At 40.8% G+C, this 15,269-nt stretch overlaps 1 protein-coding gene across 3 annotated transcripts in view; it reads left to right on the forward strand.

The window, feature by feature from the left end:
• Positions 1–15,269, forward strand: part of LOC144010285 (MAM domain-containing glycosylphosphatidylinositol anchor protein 2) — a 205,230-nt gene that overhangs the window by 36,872 nt on the left and 153,089 nt on the right. For 2 of the 3 annotated variants that reach the window (XM_077510538.1, XM_077510537.1), the window contains exon 5: positions 11,541–12,231. The exons of the other annotated variant lie outside the window; for it this stretch is intronic. In XM_077510538.1, coding sequence (XP_077366664.1) covers positions 12,159–12,231 — 73 coding nt within the window. In that variant the 5' untranslated portion in view covers positions 11,541–12,158. The remainder of the gene's footprint in view (positions 1–11,540; positions 12,232–15,269) is intronic. 3 annotated transcript variants of the gene reach the window in all.

Consider the following 15,269-nt stretch of genomic DNA (forward strand, 5'->3'; position numbering starts at 1 on the left):
GCATGTTCTCCCCGTGCCCGCGTGGGTCTTCTCCGGGTACTCCGGTCTCCTCCCACATTCCAAAGACATGCATGGCAGGTTAATTGGGCGCTCGGAATTGTCCCTAGGTGTGCGTGTGAGTGTGGGTGGTTGTTCGTCTCTGTGTGCCCTGCGATTGGCTGGCAACCAGTCCAGGGTGTCCCCCGACTACTGCCCAGAGCCAGCTGAGATAGGCGCCAGCAGCCCCCGCGACCCTTGTGAGGAATAAGCGGTCAAGAAAATGGATGGATGGATGGATGGACTTGGGAATCTGTACTGTCACGAAACAAAGCTATACATCATAACATTGATATTTCCTCTTCCTGTCTTGTGTTGATCCTGTCAAAATGAAGATTTATATTTTGACTTGTGTAATAATATACAATCTGATAGTGACATTCCAATTCGTGTATTGATACTGTATCATGCTAGCAATAACTTGATTTTTGTGTAACGTTACGTTACGAATAAATGTTAGCTAGTATAGCTTGCATTTTTTAAATCTCTCATCCCAAAGTCCTCCTCAAAATGTGTTCCTCTTCAGTCGCCTCTCCTCTTTAATCCCACGCAACGAGCGCCGCGCTGGGCGCTCCGCTACGACGACATATGCTAATGTCTCCCCAGCTACATGAATGGAAATCAGGCCACGGCGTGAGAAAATGCAGCTTTGGGCAGGGGGTGTGTGTGTGTGGGGTGGGGGTGGGGGCGGGGGGGGGGGTGATGATGGCACACTGTTCCACAACAAAACTCCAGACAGACACAGATAAGAACACGTCAAATTTGATCAGCGATGAATTATGCATCAGGCCACTTACAGAGTTCAGGCTTTCATCTCTTCATCTGTCTCTGTAATCACACACTGCTATTTTTTCCCCCCGCACATTCAAATGAATTATGTGCGTACTTGAGGGGGGAATATGTCCCATTCTCAGGAAAAGTGAGCCAGACAAGTCGTTTTAGCCTCCGTTCTTCCATCGCATTTCCCATCACAGCTCACACCGGAAGCTGGAGCTTTTCCCAGCTAACTTGAAGTGAGAGGCGGGGCCTGGACTGATCACCTACGCAAACAATAAAGAAAATAGAGTTTTCAGTAAAAGTAGTTCATATGTTTTTGTAAAAATTAGCCAATTTAGTCCTCAATGATCACATCAAAGACGATGTATAGTGTGCTTTGAACATAATACACCATGGTCTTTTGTCGTCCTGTATTTGTGGACCTCAAATTAGTCGTCAAGGATTCTAGCTCACTCACTTGTTTTTATAATCATCAAAAACAGGCTTTACTTAGCCTACCATTCATGTTTTTGTAAACATTGAAGCAATCTTTTTGTAAACAGACTTTGACTTTTCAATAAACTTCAAAGCAGTTTTGCAAAAATTTAAAACAATTTACTTCTATCAGCACTTAAAAAAACATCAGACCATTTCGTTAAAAACAACTAACACTGTTTATTTTTTATTTTTTATTTTTATGACCATTAAACTAAAATGATTGACAATCTTTAACGGACAATGGATCTAACGCACATTAAAGACAGACTTGAGTGAGTCGTCTGCTTATGTACAGCTTTTTGCTTGCTCGTGTCATAACTCGGCTTTGATGGAGGGTTTATTCTCCGCTGAGTGATCTTTACAGTGTGTCAGACAAATTACTGTCCTTTCTCCATGCCAAAGCTCACGAGTAGTTCAACGACCCTCCCCTCTCATAGCTACCTGTTTTATTTTTTTTATTTTTATTTTTTTTTGTGACAACGAGCTGCCAAAGGGATTACGGGGCTGCAGCTTGACGGGAAGCACAAGATCGATATGTGACTAATGCGATCGGTCTTCCCCCTCTGAACCATGCGAGCACGACACAGCAGTTTTTTTTATTTATTTATTTTTTTTTTTTTGTGTCTTCGCCACCTCCTCCCATGCTGAGACTCCTTGGAATCTGATGCGTCTGATGTCCTGTCCCATCACTCAGCGCAAACGTCGAATTTTGTGGTGCATCAGACTTCTTGTCAGGAAGCATTCAGTCATCCACCTGCAAGTGCAGCTCATTAAAACAGACAATAGTGTGAGAAGATGATATTTCTCCTTTGTTTTTAATATTCTTTCTGATACGAAATTGACTTTTTTTTTTTTTTTCTGTTTCCAAGTTAATGAAATTGTCACAGCACCTTAGGAAATCGCCGGCGTGTAAGCAATAACATCTGGCGAGGAGATGGCGCGTGTAACGTCCACACACATGCACTACACTCGCTCACATTCATGCACACATGCCTATTCGCCTATTCGTGAGTGACAGCCATAAAAGTATGTAGCAAAAGATGCTGCTGTATGTGCTTGGAATTAGTTTTACGTTATTAAACTAAAACTAAACAAGCCGACAATGTAAATCTTCGAAGCGGTCATCAAATATATAATCCGAGTTCATCAAAATGGCGGCTTTAAATCACAATGGCAAACAATTTCGTGTGAGTTTAACTGGTGTCAATGGCGGATTATTTTTCTTCTAGCTAAGCTTTTTGTTTGATTGTTTGAGTCAACCGAGACGCAATAACAAAAACTAATTTCTCGCAATTTTACGACGCTTGTTATCAATCAAGTGCAAACGCTTTAACTCGTGTGAATTCAACTAAATAGTTAGGGAAAGTTTGTCTTTGAAGGACGCCTGAACGGCTGCATGACACCAAAAAGTCTGACTTTCTATTTTCAGCAGTTTGAGGCATTTGTACGGAAGGGTTGAACTGCCAATTGTGAAGTCAACATTTTTTACTGGCAAATATGTTCACATGTATTTGCAAGCGTTCCTATGTACTCGTAGGATAAATGCTAAAAACGTATGAATTTTGTTATGTTCTGAGGTTGTATCCCAAAAGCGCAGACACAAATAAGATTTGAACTCTTTATTCGCATAACATCGAGAGGCGTAGAACAAACTTGACTAGACGAGAAACAAAGATAATGCATTGAGAATCACGAGACGTCAAGCCCCCTTGGGCTGTGGAGATGCACAGAAGAACAGAGGTAGCGTTAATAATCCGACCAAAACACACACTTCTCAGTTTGGCTTAAATAGACAGTGAATCGATCTCATTGGTTGTGGCTAGATATGTGGGTAACAGTACTGACATGGAATCATCTGGTTGGCTGTTGACCCAGTAAAGAGATTAAAGATTCTTGAGATCACATAGCTCCCGACATCACATAGCCTAAAACCAGTTGAAACTAGATGCTGGTTACATCAGTACAAAACAGACACTTGACCTCACAGTCATTACCCAAACATAACCCTGGCGTGACCCAGTCATGAGTCAAGACCCAAACATTACCCCTGCATGACCCTAGTCATGACAATTTTTTCACATAACACCACAGGGTATTGACTTGCGTATGCGTACACCCCTTGGAATTACTGTAAAAAAAAAAAAAAAAAAAGCCAAACGTAAATCATGCACTGTAGACCTAATAAATCATAATAATGACAAATAAACAATGTCAAGTTGTCTACGTACTTAATTTTTTGAACATATTGGTATAATGGAAGCCAAATCCAAATTCTTTTTACATGCGTAAGTCAATATCCATGGCAGGGGAAAAAAGGTTGTCTTTAGCATTTAGCCTAGAGGTACATTCAAACACTTTTGCAAATACATTTAACATATTTGCAAAAATGTTTGAACCAAATTCGATGTTGTGACGTGAAACTGGCTTCGGGGGCTGAAATTTAAAACGAATCTTTGTAGATCTTATTGACTTGTGGCAAGACATCTAACTCTATGTCATGCTCTACCCAGACACAGTAATGAAAACTCAAATGTTCCCCAGTTTAGTGCCGCCCGTCTATTATACAAGGTTCTAATTTGGTAGTACATCTCGAGGTGATGCCTGACAGAAAATGACTAAAATGAGCCTTTAAATGCCACTTTGAACCAGAATAATAGACTTCCTGTGTTTTTTTTTTTCAGGCTTAGCTTCATGAACTTCCAACATTTCATGTTTATTTCATGAAACTGGCTACGGGGAGTGAATTTTTCGCCGAGGAAAAAACAGGCAAAATTGTCACTTTGAACTGAAATGGCAGACTTCTTGTGTCTTTTCAGACATGGCTTTTTGAGATTTCTTTTTTGTAGGTCTACTCATGATAGACGTGTTGAAAATGCCTTTTATTGTCACTATACAAATGTACAATGAGACTGAACGTTTTCTACCAAATTACATGTCAGTACGTGAAAGTGGCAGTGGGGGGGCAAGATCTTTGACAAAGAAAAAAAAAAAGACCCTTAAATGGATGCTCCAAATGGAAATGGCAGTTTCCGGCATGGCTTCTTGAGACCTTTGTATGCTTCTACCCGTGATAGACGTACCTTGTACTTGTAAATGTTTTGTTGCTAAGTCACACTGGCTACAGTGTCTGAATTTTCCACACACGAAAAATGGCTAAAATGGCCCAAAAATTGCCGTTTTTAACCAAAATGATAGATTTGCTGTGTCTTTTCCTACATGGCTTCCAGTGGTGCACTCTCCTGAGCCAAATATTTGGTTGAGCCCATCGGTATGCAAAATACGATCTCATACACTCACATTTCCGCCAACAACGCAAGACTTGGGTGCGAGAACTACTTAAGTCCGACAGAAAGCTTGTGTGCTTTTTAATGAAGTCTTTAATCAGCCCGCGACGTGACCGTCTATTTATTAAGCAGCGCTGCTGGTGTTTCCCAATGTTCTTTGGCACCTGAACATCTCTTCAGCAGCGCTGAGGGCAGCAAATTGAACCAGTGTTAAAACACGCACATGCACACGCACACATGCAGTACATATACCTCCATTCTGCTTGCCTATGCTCTCAGGAGACATACATCATTTCAACACTCAACCCCCCCCGATGGTTTAAACTAGCTAACCTGCTCATATAAAGACGCAAAATTGCTGTAAAGTAAAGAAGAGTAATGTGCACCGCTCATGACAGCTTCATCCGCTTTCTTAGTTGAGCTGCAGTTCAGCTTGGTGGTTGTTTAGTCAATTCTTGTCATACTGGTCAAGATGCTTACGTTACAGTCATAAGAGTACCACATTTTCTTCATAAAACTACCTTTTCAAACTTAATCTTTATTCATGGGAAATTATGAGTTGAGCCTCAAAATTGTTTAATTTAATCTCAAAGATTATGGCTATTTTCTCCCAGAATTATTATTTTTTTCCTCCCTTGTGAATTCCCGAATGTATTCTCATAATTCTACCACTTTTCTTCATAAGATGATTTTTTTTCTCCTTGTATAATTCTGATTATATTTCTCTTTCCTCAACAACAGTAGTATGTCCTTGTAAAATAATGAATTTCTTTTCTTTTTGATTTCTATTGCAGTGTCTTCACTGAGTCCCTTATTTATTTCCCCCTTGTTCTGAGAACTGGTCGAGCATTTTTTTCCTTTAATGCAATCTATAACTGGCTGACTTCATGTTAATATGAAAAGAGACAAGAATGATAAGTATGTTTGTGTCGCACGTCAGGGGAGAAAATGACACGGTAATAACAGCCGTGATGCTTTCTTTTCATGTGTCGCGAGGTGATTACAATTCCGCTCCATCGGCCCAGTGGAAAAGCAGCCGTGTAAATCAAATCCGCCGCCTTATGATGGCAAGAGAGACGGCAACAATTTTTGTAGCATGATATGCAATATTCATCGCACATCAATAATTCATTTGTTTTCTCACAAGTCGGCCTAAAGTGATTGTGGCCCTATTTCATTTGGCCACGTATCCAGTGGTTAGATGCGGAGCGCTGTTTGGATGTCTTTCCATGTTACACACTTCGAGTTCGTGTCTGCTGGTTTGTGGCCGACTGTAGTTTTTTCTTTAACTTTTATTGAGACAAGGCACGTATTACATGATGAAAATTTTACGGCACAACACCAAGATTAGCCTGTATATACTGAAATAATGATGATCCCTGTCTCAATTCATTCACAAATGTTAGGGTGACCAGATTTTCCAAATTTAAAGGGATGCTTTACTTATTTAGCCATTTTTAGCAGTAAAACATTAATATTTTGCCTATAATAAATGTGATATCTTCATTATTTTTCATGTACAATTAGTACCTTTTAAAAACATATTTTGCAACTTGCTGTCGACTGAAAATGACATCACAAGGGCTCAGGTAACCAATCACAGTTTAGCTTGTGAATGTCACATGACCAAACCAAGAAAACAGGTGAGCTGTGATTGGTTACCTGAGCCCTTGTGATGTCATTTTCAGTCGACAGCAAATTGCAAAATGTGTTTTTAAAGGTACTAATTGTACGTAAAATAATGAAAGTATCAAATTAATTATAGACAAAATATTCACTTTTTAGTGTTATAATGGGCTAAATAAGTGAAGTATCCCTTTAAAAACCCGGACACTACAATTTTGCAGAAAATCAAATAAAGTGTACAATAAATTCTCACCAGGAAGTTTTTATAACGCATTTAATCGCTAATCAATCTGTTTGATTGGTGGTTGTGTTATTGCTATAGCTAATGCTAAATGCTATTTTGGTTGACAGTTCAACAGCGCTAAACAAGAAATGCACTCACCATTATCCAATCTTTGTTGCTCGGCCCCAGCAGTTTAACTCACACCAGTCCCTTATTGTAACATTGGAAATATGACACCAGAAAAGCTCAGTTTGTGTTGGGTCTGACTGGTGAAGGCAGATTTAGGACTAGTAATTACTAGCTACTAGTAATGTAATTACTAGCTACTAGTAATACTACTACTAGTACTAGTACTAGTAATTACTAGTTAATTACTTTGTAATTTTTACATAAGTTATCCTTCAATTTACTTTATGAGCATTCAGCTATTAGCATTCAGCTATTAGCATTCCGCTTTCAGCATTCCTGTAGAATTTCTTAGAAATTGCACTTAGTCTATTTAGCTTAGTTGTTTGACTCGCTATGAAAACTGACATGCACATGGCCCAAACAATTGGCTTGCTGACTCAGCTTAAAATAAATAAATAAATAAATAAATAAATAAATAGTACGGGATCTGGGTAAAAGCGGGCTAAACTAATGGGACTGGCGAGATCCACCAGGACTCAGGGCAGAAGCCTTAAAATCGAGACTGTCCCATTAAGCAGGACTCTGTGCACTATCCATCCAATCAAGTTGCACAGAAATTAAATTTCAACCTTAAATGGCACAGACATACTTCCATACAAGTGCCTTTCCCAAACAACCAATTAGCAACATCTGCTAGTACCCTCGCTCAGGTACAAACAATGATTACCTCTGGCCTTTTGGAGAGCGCCTCGTGTGTAATTTGGCGCCTGTCCGAATCGGCTGAAAAGTTAACCCGCGCCTGGGCATTTCCTCTCGAAACGGTGCCAGTGCAACTTGCGATGTCCCGAAAATGTATGGACACGCACTGGCTGACACGAGGCTCGTTTTTGCAATCTTTTTCGAGAGAGATAATTACATTCTCAGCTACAGAGCAGTACACTGGGAATGTCTGCGCGGTGCGATTGTGCTCGCTCGGGCCATGATATTAAAGTAGCCCTTTTCTCCTTTTAAGGAAGCGTAGCTAATCTTTGCTGGATTAATCGAATGGAATTGAATAAGCCTAAATAGACAGTAGCAGACAGCATACAAGAATAACAATATCAAACACATAGAAATATCTATGTACACAAGAGACTGAGAAGAATGAGCGTATTGTACATGAATAATAGATGTTCCAACCCGTAAATTAATAAATAGATACTATACTGCATATACTGAAGTCAATGTGGACAGCAGCAATAATTGTCAGCATAGCTGTATGTTTTCAGAAAAATACATAAGCAGTGGAGTGGAACATATACATAAAGCATACCCAAACAGAATAAGCTATTGTATTGTGCATGCTATATACAGGCAGATATGTATGTGAAAGGCAAAAAGAATAGTCAGCTACATTGTACAAAGCAAATGCAAAGAGACACACTCCTTTAAAGTAGCCTGAAGATGAGCCGCACACACGTCAACGAACGTCACTGGCATTAACCTCAGGTTCAATTTCTGGCTCCACAAAGTCAAAGAATGTGTGCGCTTCAACCGCTCTGAATTAATGGGAATGAGGGGAGCTGCTTCCATTGGTCCGTAGTCGACTGCGTTCCATCCCACAACGACACATAATGTACAAATTCCAAAATAAAACAAACTCCACCCATTGACACAGAGTTGCGCTGGGCGTGAAAATAGGGCCTATGTAGCTCTGCAAAGAGGAGAATATTCTCAAATTCACTCTTCAATAAATAAGAGGTCTTAAATAATACTGGACAGTGGACACAGGGACATTGAAATATATAAAAACGGCTATCTAACTATTGTATCTAAATTGTCAGACAAATGTAACAAATTTCTACAAACCTTGTGCTGAGGTAAAAATAAAACTCTTCTGTGCACTACACAGATATTGAGGGCTCCATGGGTTTACCTTGGGCTGCCAAATGATAAGCTATGCCCCTGATATAGTTTATGAATACTGTAAGTGGTGGAAAATGAATAGAAGCAATACAGTATAACATTTACAGAAATAAATGTGGACTACAGCAAGTGTAGTATACTGTATGTAAAAATGGCAAGATGTGCAGTAGCAATCTGCAAATATGCGGCAATTTGTTGCTGAAAATTATCTGAATTGTCTAAAATTGTCTGTCACAAAATGTATAAAAAAAACCTAATAGACATTGAAATGTGAATTTTTATGCAAAATATTGCTAATTGCCGGTGAGAAGAATGCTCAGGTTTCCGGGGCCGCCTAAGTGGTGGAGCACAGCTTAATTAGCGCCCCGCGTCGACTCTGTGCTGTCTCACCAAAACGGCCATGACAGAATCAATCGGACGAGTTGGGTGGAATCAGCGGGGGAGCGGCGGTGATCGATATGGCCGATAGAAGGTTCCAACGGTGTAAAAATGGATGGACCGCCGCGCAGGTTAATCGATGGCGGCGCAAATGGTTAATGCCTGATTACTGCATAGACATCTGGATGAATTTGTCGCAAATTTTAATCGGATTGGAGCTTTGGGACTCGACTAAAGGGGCATGACACTACCATCATACCTATTCCAACCCTGAACTACAACAAGACTTCCGTGTTTCCGCAGAGATTCGCCCCTAAATGCCATGTTCTCATGTTTCACGTCATACCGAACACCTCATCAGCCCGCACAAAAACCGAGAGAAATGTCACACTGGGAATTATGTTCTTAAAGATTCTTGTTGAAGCTACTCAGTGACACTGTGCTCATGCCGGCGGCCTCTTAATTGTGACCTTTTAATAAAGGCAGCTCAATTAACCCAATACATCTCATATGTGAGAGGTTTGAATTCCAGCAAAGATTTGGTGATGGGGAGAAGAAAGATACAAAACTTAATTTCTAGAAGGATTTGTAGACGTTTTGGCGAATAGAATGACGGCTAAATTTCTCTGACGCCTAAATCTGTGTCTGTGGTCCAACTAACTTTAACTAACTCGTTAGCCTAGCATAGATGAACCTAGGGGTGTGAATTGCCTAGTACCTGACGATTCGATTTGTATCACGATTCACAGGTCACGATTCGATTCGATACCGATTAATCCCGATATGAATTTATAAGTCGATTGTTGCGATTTTTTTTCATTCAAATTTAGAAAATACTAATCAGTAAGCTTGTAGAGTGTAAGATTTATATGAAAATGTATTATTTATTTATCTGAAATTTCAGTCTTATAGAGGTTGTAATCTGTTTCATGTTTGAACAGCATTAAAATAAAATATTAAGGCTTAATGTTCCGTTCATATAACATTCTTCCATGCTCAAGGTGTGAATCCTAACCCGAAGTCAGACGTTTTGTTGAATATTTTTCCATTAAAAATGGAAGTTTAAAAATGGATTCTCACACACACAAAAAAAAAAAGAAAAGGCAATGATGATAAGACGTTGAATCGGTAAGACTACTGAATGAACAATTCTGAGCTCTTAAAAAAAAAAAAAAAAAAAAAAAAATAAAAAAAAAAAAAAAAAAATTATTGAATCGATCCGAGAATCGCGCGATGTAGTATCGTGATATATCGCCGAATCGATTTTTTTTAACACCCCTAGATGAAACAGGAAGTGATGATCATGTTTTTTTTAATGTATTTTTTTTATTATTTTTAATAACTTAATTAACCACCTCATTGGTAATATTCACAGCTTTAAAACACCTAGCAAAATCACTTTGAGCTTGCGGACGATGAAGTCTCGACACTCCGAGATAAAAGCGAGTTACGAGTCGAAAATAAAATCCAGATGCCGCCACGCGTCGTTCAAGGGCACGGATGTCTGGCGTAAAATGGACGGTGGGACAAGACTAGTACATTAGATTTTAATGGAACATTTCTAACGGCCTGTTTTACATGTCGACTGCACTGAAATTATCCCCCCCCCAACAACTGTGGTTGCCAATGAGACAGTGACATTGTGAATGGAAGGACTCCCTAGCCAAAAAAAAAAAGAGCAATCATTTTGGATCATCGCCGCTGGGTGCTATGTGCACACTTCTTATGTTTGAGGGTAATGTATGAAACATTGAGTGATTAAGAGGTTTTCTAAGAAAGGGTGTTGCTAGGAAACTGCTACTGTAAGGTCCGGCCACTTTACACACACTTCAGCGCACCAGTGGAGCAATAATAAAAAATAAAATACACTCAGTAAATAAAAGTTTTTTTGTTTGTTTATAAGTATAGTGTCATTATAGAAGTAGTCTAATGCAGTGGAAAGTATGTCTCAAATGTCATGTCATGATGCTCGATGGCACAACTTTTCAGACTGATACTAGCATGTGTATTCACTCTTTGAGTACTCACTGATACCTCTTGTACTTTTGATCTATTAATTTTTTAGCTGAGGATTTGCCTGTGTCAAACTGCCTCAGTATAGCGGCAACAACTGCCGAGGAGGACTTACTTTATGAGCAGCCTCCACAATATAAAATAAGGCTGGTATCGCTCCATACCGATACCCGTTTCGATACTCACCCATCCCTCTCATTGTGTAGAATTTACATTAAGAAATGTTTATGGAATAATGTCACGTGGCAGATGTGTCTTTGCAATGTTATAATCATATAATACATATATAATCATTAGGGATGCTCAATATTTTTTTTTTTTTTTTTTTTCCCCAGACGGATACAAGTGAGAAAAATAGATACATGAAAAATATGCTAATTAAATATTACTTAAATTAAATCACTATGTAAATGTTTTGAAAAAAAATGAAAAACACTTGAGACAAGCACAAATATTGGACAAAATTCTCGAGTTCATGGCACGTGATTATTTGGATTTTTCAGGTTCACAATACTACAGTATTCTCTCTTTCTCTCTCTCTCTCTCTCTCTCTCTCATCTCTCTTTCATCTTGGCACTCTCTCTCCTCTGTCTCTCTTTCTCTCTCCGTCTCTCTTTCTCTCTCCCTCTCCCTCCCTCACTCCCACTCTCACCCATCAACATCTTCCTCCTCCTCCGTACTCCTCCTCCCAGCCCCTAACAGCTGCGTCTCTCCAGCCTTCCCTGACGCCGGCTCTCCCATACTGATGAGCCCGGGGAGCCGCGCACGCACCTCCTCCTGACGTCGCCTTTCCCGAGCTCGCACCGGCTTGCGCAACAACAGTGACCGAGCGAGCCGTGGAAGTGCAGCACCCCCCCGCACCCGCCCCCAGCAACCTCACACTCTCGCCGGCTCCTCTGCACTCAACCGCGGACCTTCCGAACCGATCCGTCCGAGAGGTGGGGATGCGCGCGTCGCCGCCACCGCCGCTACCGCCACCCGGCCACTCTCACATCGGTACATCCGCGTGGATTCGACCACTGTGAGCACATCTGGACCTCCAGGAGGAGATATGCACGACTCGACCGCGCCACTGCCCGCCTGCAGTCCTCCTCTTCGGCACAGTCCCTCGGGCTCCTTCGCTACCTGCCCGGAGGAGCCGATGCAAGCTTGCTGAATAAGAAAAAAAAGGGCCCGCAACAGACACTTCTAGAACCTTTTTTCTTTCCTGCGAGGCGGAATTCAAAGCCTTTCTCAACGCTCAGATTGATTGCTTCTCCATTGGATCATGCAGAGATTATTACTACGGTGAAGGAGAGAGAAAATCAAGGATGGATCCCGTTATGTGCGTTGTGGGGCTACTGACGCTGCTCGTGGAGGGCATGCGCTGCCAAGGAGTGTATGGTGAGTGAGTGACATGATTGTCTATGACCTTGCAAAAACAGTATATCACGTAATCACCATTCTGATTAATTACGCGCACATGCAAAGCATGCAACTCTGATTCTGTTGTAATCCATGGATGATTACATCCATTTGAGCGTCCACACGCCGAGGACCTCATCAACATGATAGGTGTCACTCTATTATGTGACCGTCCTCATCTCTTTTTGTGCAACCGGTGGCACAAGCAGCGAGTCGCCATCATGATTCAGGAGGGAGGCTCACGTGCGCTCCACTTACAGCTGAGCTGAATGTGAAGTCATGTGTGTGGATGGGGTGGCTGTTGCTTGGCACCGGAGCTATGTTGTCATGTGCAGGAATGATGCGAGTCTCTGGTGTTATCTGTGAAGCTGTATTGGGCTTCATCTGCAAGCAAAACAAAAAACTGCACGTAGGTGTTTGGTCCGCCAAAAAGCTCCCCCAGGCCCTCGTCCAATATTGACGTTCCGAGAAATCGGTCCTTGCGTGCAGACGTGTATTAAGAGAGAATGGCGTCCCATCATGGCTCGCCGTAGAGGAGTTGGTGATGGAACAGATGGAGCTGTGTTTTTTTTAAACTCCCCTGCGCTTGTGTGCCGCCGTGCAGTGCATTCTCAAAATGGTCATTCCCCCCCACGTCCTCATCACTATTCCGCTCTAAGTGCCGCATCTGCTCTGTATGCACCTATACAAGCGGGACAGTGCAATGTGATGATGCGAGAAAAAAAAATTGCCCAAAGCTCGCTACGTTCACTAATTGGCCAGGAAGCTTAATCGTCTTCGGAAGAACTGCTCTAAAAAATTTAGATAGAAACATAAAACAGTCTCATTTAATGTACTGGCGTTGTTTCCAGTCAGGGACTTCATCCTTGGATGCTTGCTGAACTAATCTCCAGTATGTACAATTTCAAATTGTGGGATGATTCGTTCTAATCAAAGGGAAAAATCCAGTAGTTTGTCGTAGTGGTGTAAAATGTTGTGTGTGAGTGTCTGGGTGTGAGCTGTGGCCAACAGCAACTTCTGCGTGCTCATTGTGTGTGCTCATTGTGTAGTTTAATATTTTCTCGGCATTTTCAGTCAACGGTTGAAAAGTCCGTTAACAAATGTGACTCTTTTATTCCAAAGTGTGATGGCGTTATCGTGTCATATTTTATATTTTCTCACAAGTGTAAAAACATAGGATAGGAGAAGGAGTTAACCACTGTAAAAATGTGCATAAATTAACTTACAGTGATGAGGTCAGGTAACTTTCGATGTTTATTCATAATGCTTGCTGGTTGTGCTTATTAGTCAAACACACTCATCATTATAATGTTAGCTTAGCTAACTCTTTTGCTGTGCCTTAGCATTGGAACATTGAGGCGATATACTCCATTGGTACACAACTTACCTTTGCTCTCCCGTCATATAAAACTCAACATCGTGGTCCAACTAAAATGTTTAATGTGGTGACTGCAATTGTTTCGGTACTTTTTTCTGATATTTAACAAAGTGTTGAATGGCAAAATTCACAACAGGCATTTCAGCCCTGAATTGAGCAGTCAAATTTCCTGGTTCAATTAGTATTTTGTATGTCGTTTTAGCCACACCACCACAAAAATCAGAAAAACTGAAAATGTGAAAAGCAGTTTTATGCTGTAACTCCACAATATATTATAGTTCTCAGTCTTTGAACACATTTTTAGCAAATATCTTGAAACATTTTGAATGTTTACAAACAAATCTCTGAATTTGCTTTACATTCTCTGTAAGTAAAACTGGATCATTCGCTGACATGCTGTGACACATTGTTTGGAAATCATTGTTATAAAGTACACAGTGTTGTTTGCTGAAGGCTTTTAACAGTCGGGCCCAAGTCGACATCGACTCGTCAACTGCAACAAGCGGCAACAACGTCTGAGCTGTTGCGTCAGCCGGTTTTCATCAAGATCCAGTGCAGTACAAGCAGACTCAACATAGTGTCGATTTAACCTGATCTTGTAAATAATTGAGAAGTCATCGTTCATGATCCTGATCAATGTATTGCTCATAAGCTCAAGAAGCCACGAGTGATGCAAGTCATTGATTATGTAAGCACGTCCCTGATTCCAGTCAACCAAATAGTCGGCTGGATGAAATAATGCCTGACAAATGAATAATGGACTACTTTTCTTTGTTGTTCCAAAGATAAGAGCTTTTTGGGTGCATGATATGAATATAAATCAGTGTTAAACAAATCTCGCATTGATCGAAGGTTACTGAACTGAATCAAAATGGCATCTTGGCGGACTTTGTGGCCCATAAACAAAGTAGCACGGTTCAGATGATCGATATGATACGGTGTCTCTATGGCAGCCTAAATAATACACACTCCATTGGAAAACACTGCAGTTGTGATTGTGATTAAATGCTTGGTTAATTAGCGTTGTGAATTGAATTGAGTCCCAAACAAGCCGAGATGAACGATTAAATTAAGTGTCATTATGCTTATTTATCTGCAGTAATTTCTTGATCTGATGTTTTATATTGAATGTCTCGGCCATAGTCGTCACGGATTTCCGTGTGGAGGCAAAACGTGTGATTGAAAACTACAGTATAACCCCCCCCCCCCACCACCACCACCACCACCAACAACTAAACGGGGTAGTTGTGAGCGAGAAGTCAAACACCAGCGCGTTAAGTGATGCTGCCAGAGTCATTAGAGGGGCTTGATGTGGGCCAGTCACCTCCAAAATACGGTGGATGCAGGCCACAGAAGAACATCTGCTGGCCTGCTTGTTTTTGTTGTGTTCACATCACACACATTTTCAAGAGATAATGATATTTCTTTGGGAGGTAGATGCTAATGCTGATTTGGTACAGTGTTGTTTAGAATGTTGAATCCTGAACTGGCTTGTGTTTCCAGGTGTTTCCCCCCCCAAGTAGTAGTAAATGCGTAGTATTTATGTGGTTCACAAAGTATCACATAAAAACTCTAGCTTTCTATTTTCCACTTTAAAATTTTTGGTTTGGTGTTTCATTTGAAATGTGGTTAAATCTCT

The sequence above is a fragment of the Festucalex cinctus genome, chromosome 21 (genome assembly GCF_051991245.1).
Source record: "Festucalex cinctus isolate MCC-2025b chromosome 21, RoL_Fcin_1.0, whole genome shotgun sequence".
Lineage (NCBI taxonomy): Eukaryota > Metazoa > Chordata > Actinopteri > Syngnathiformes > Syngnathidae > Festucalex > Festucalex cinctus.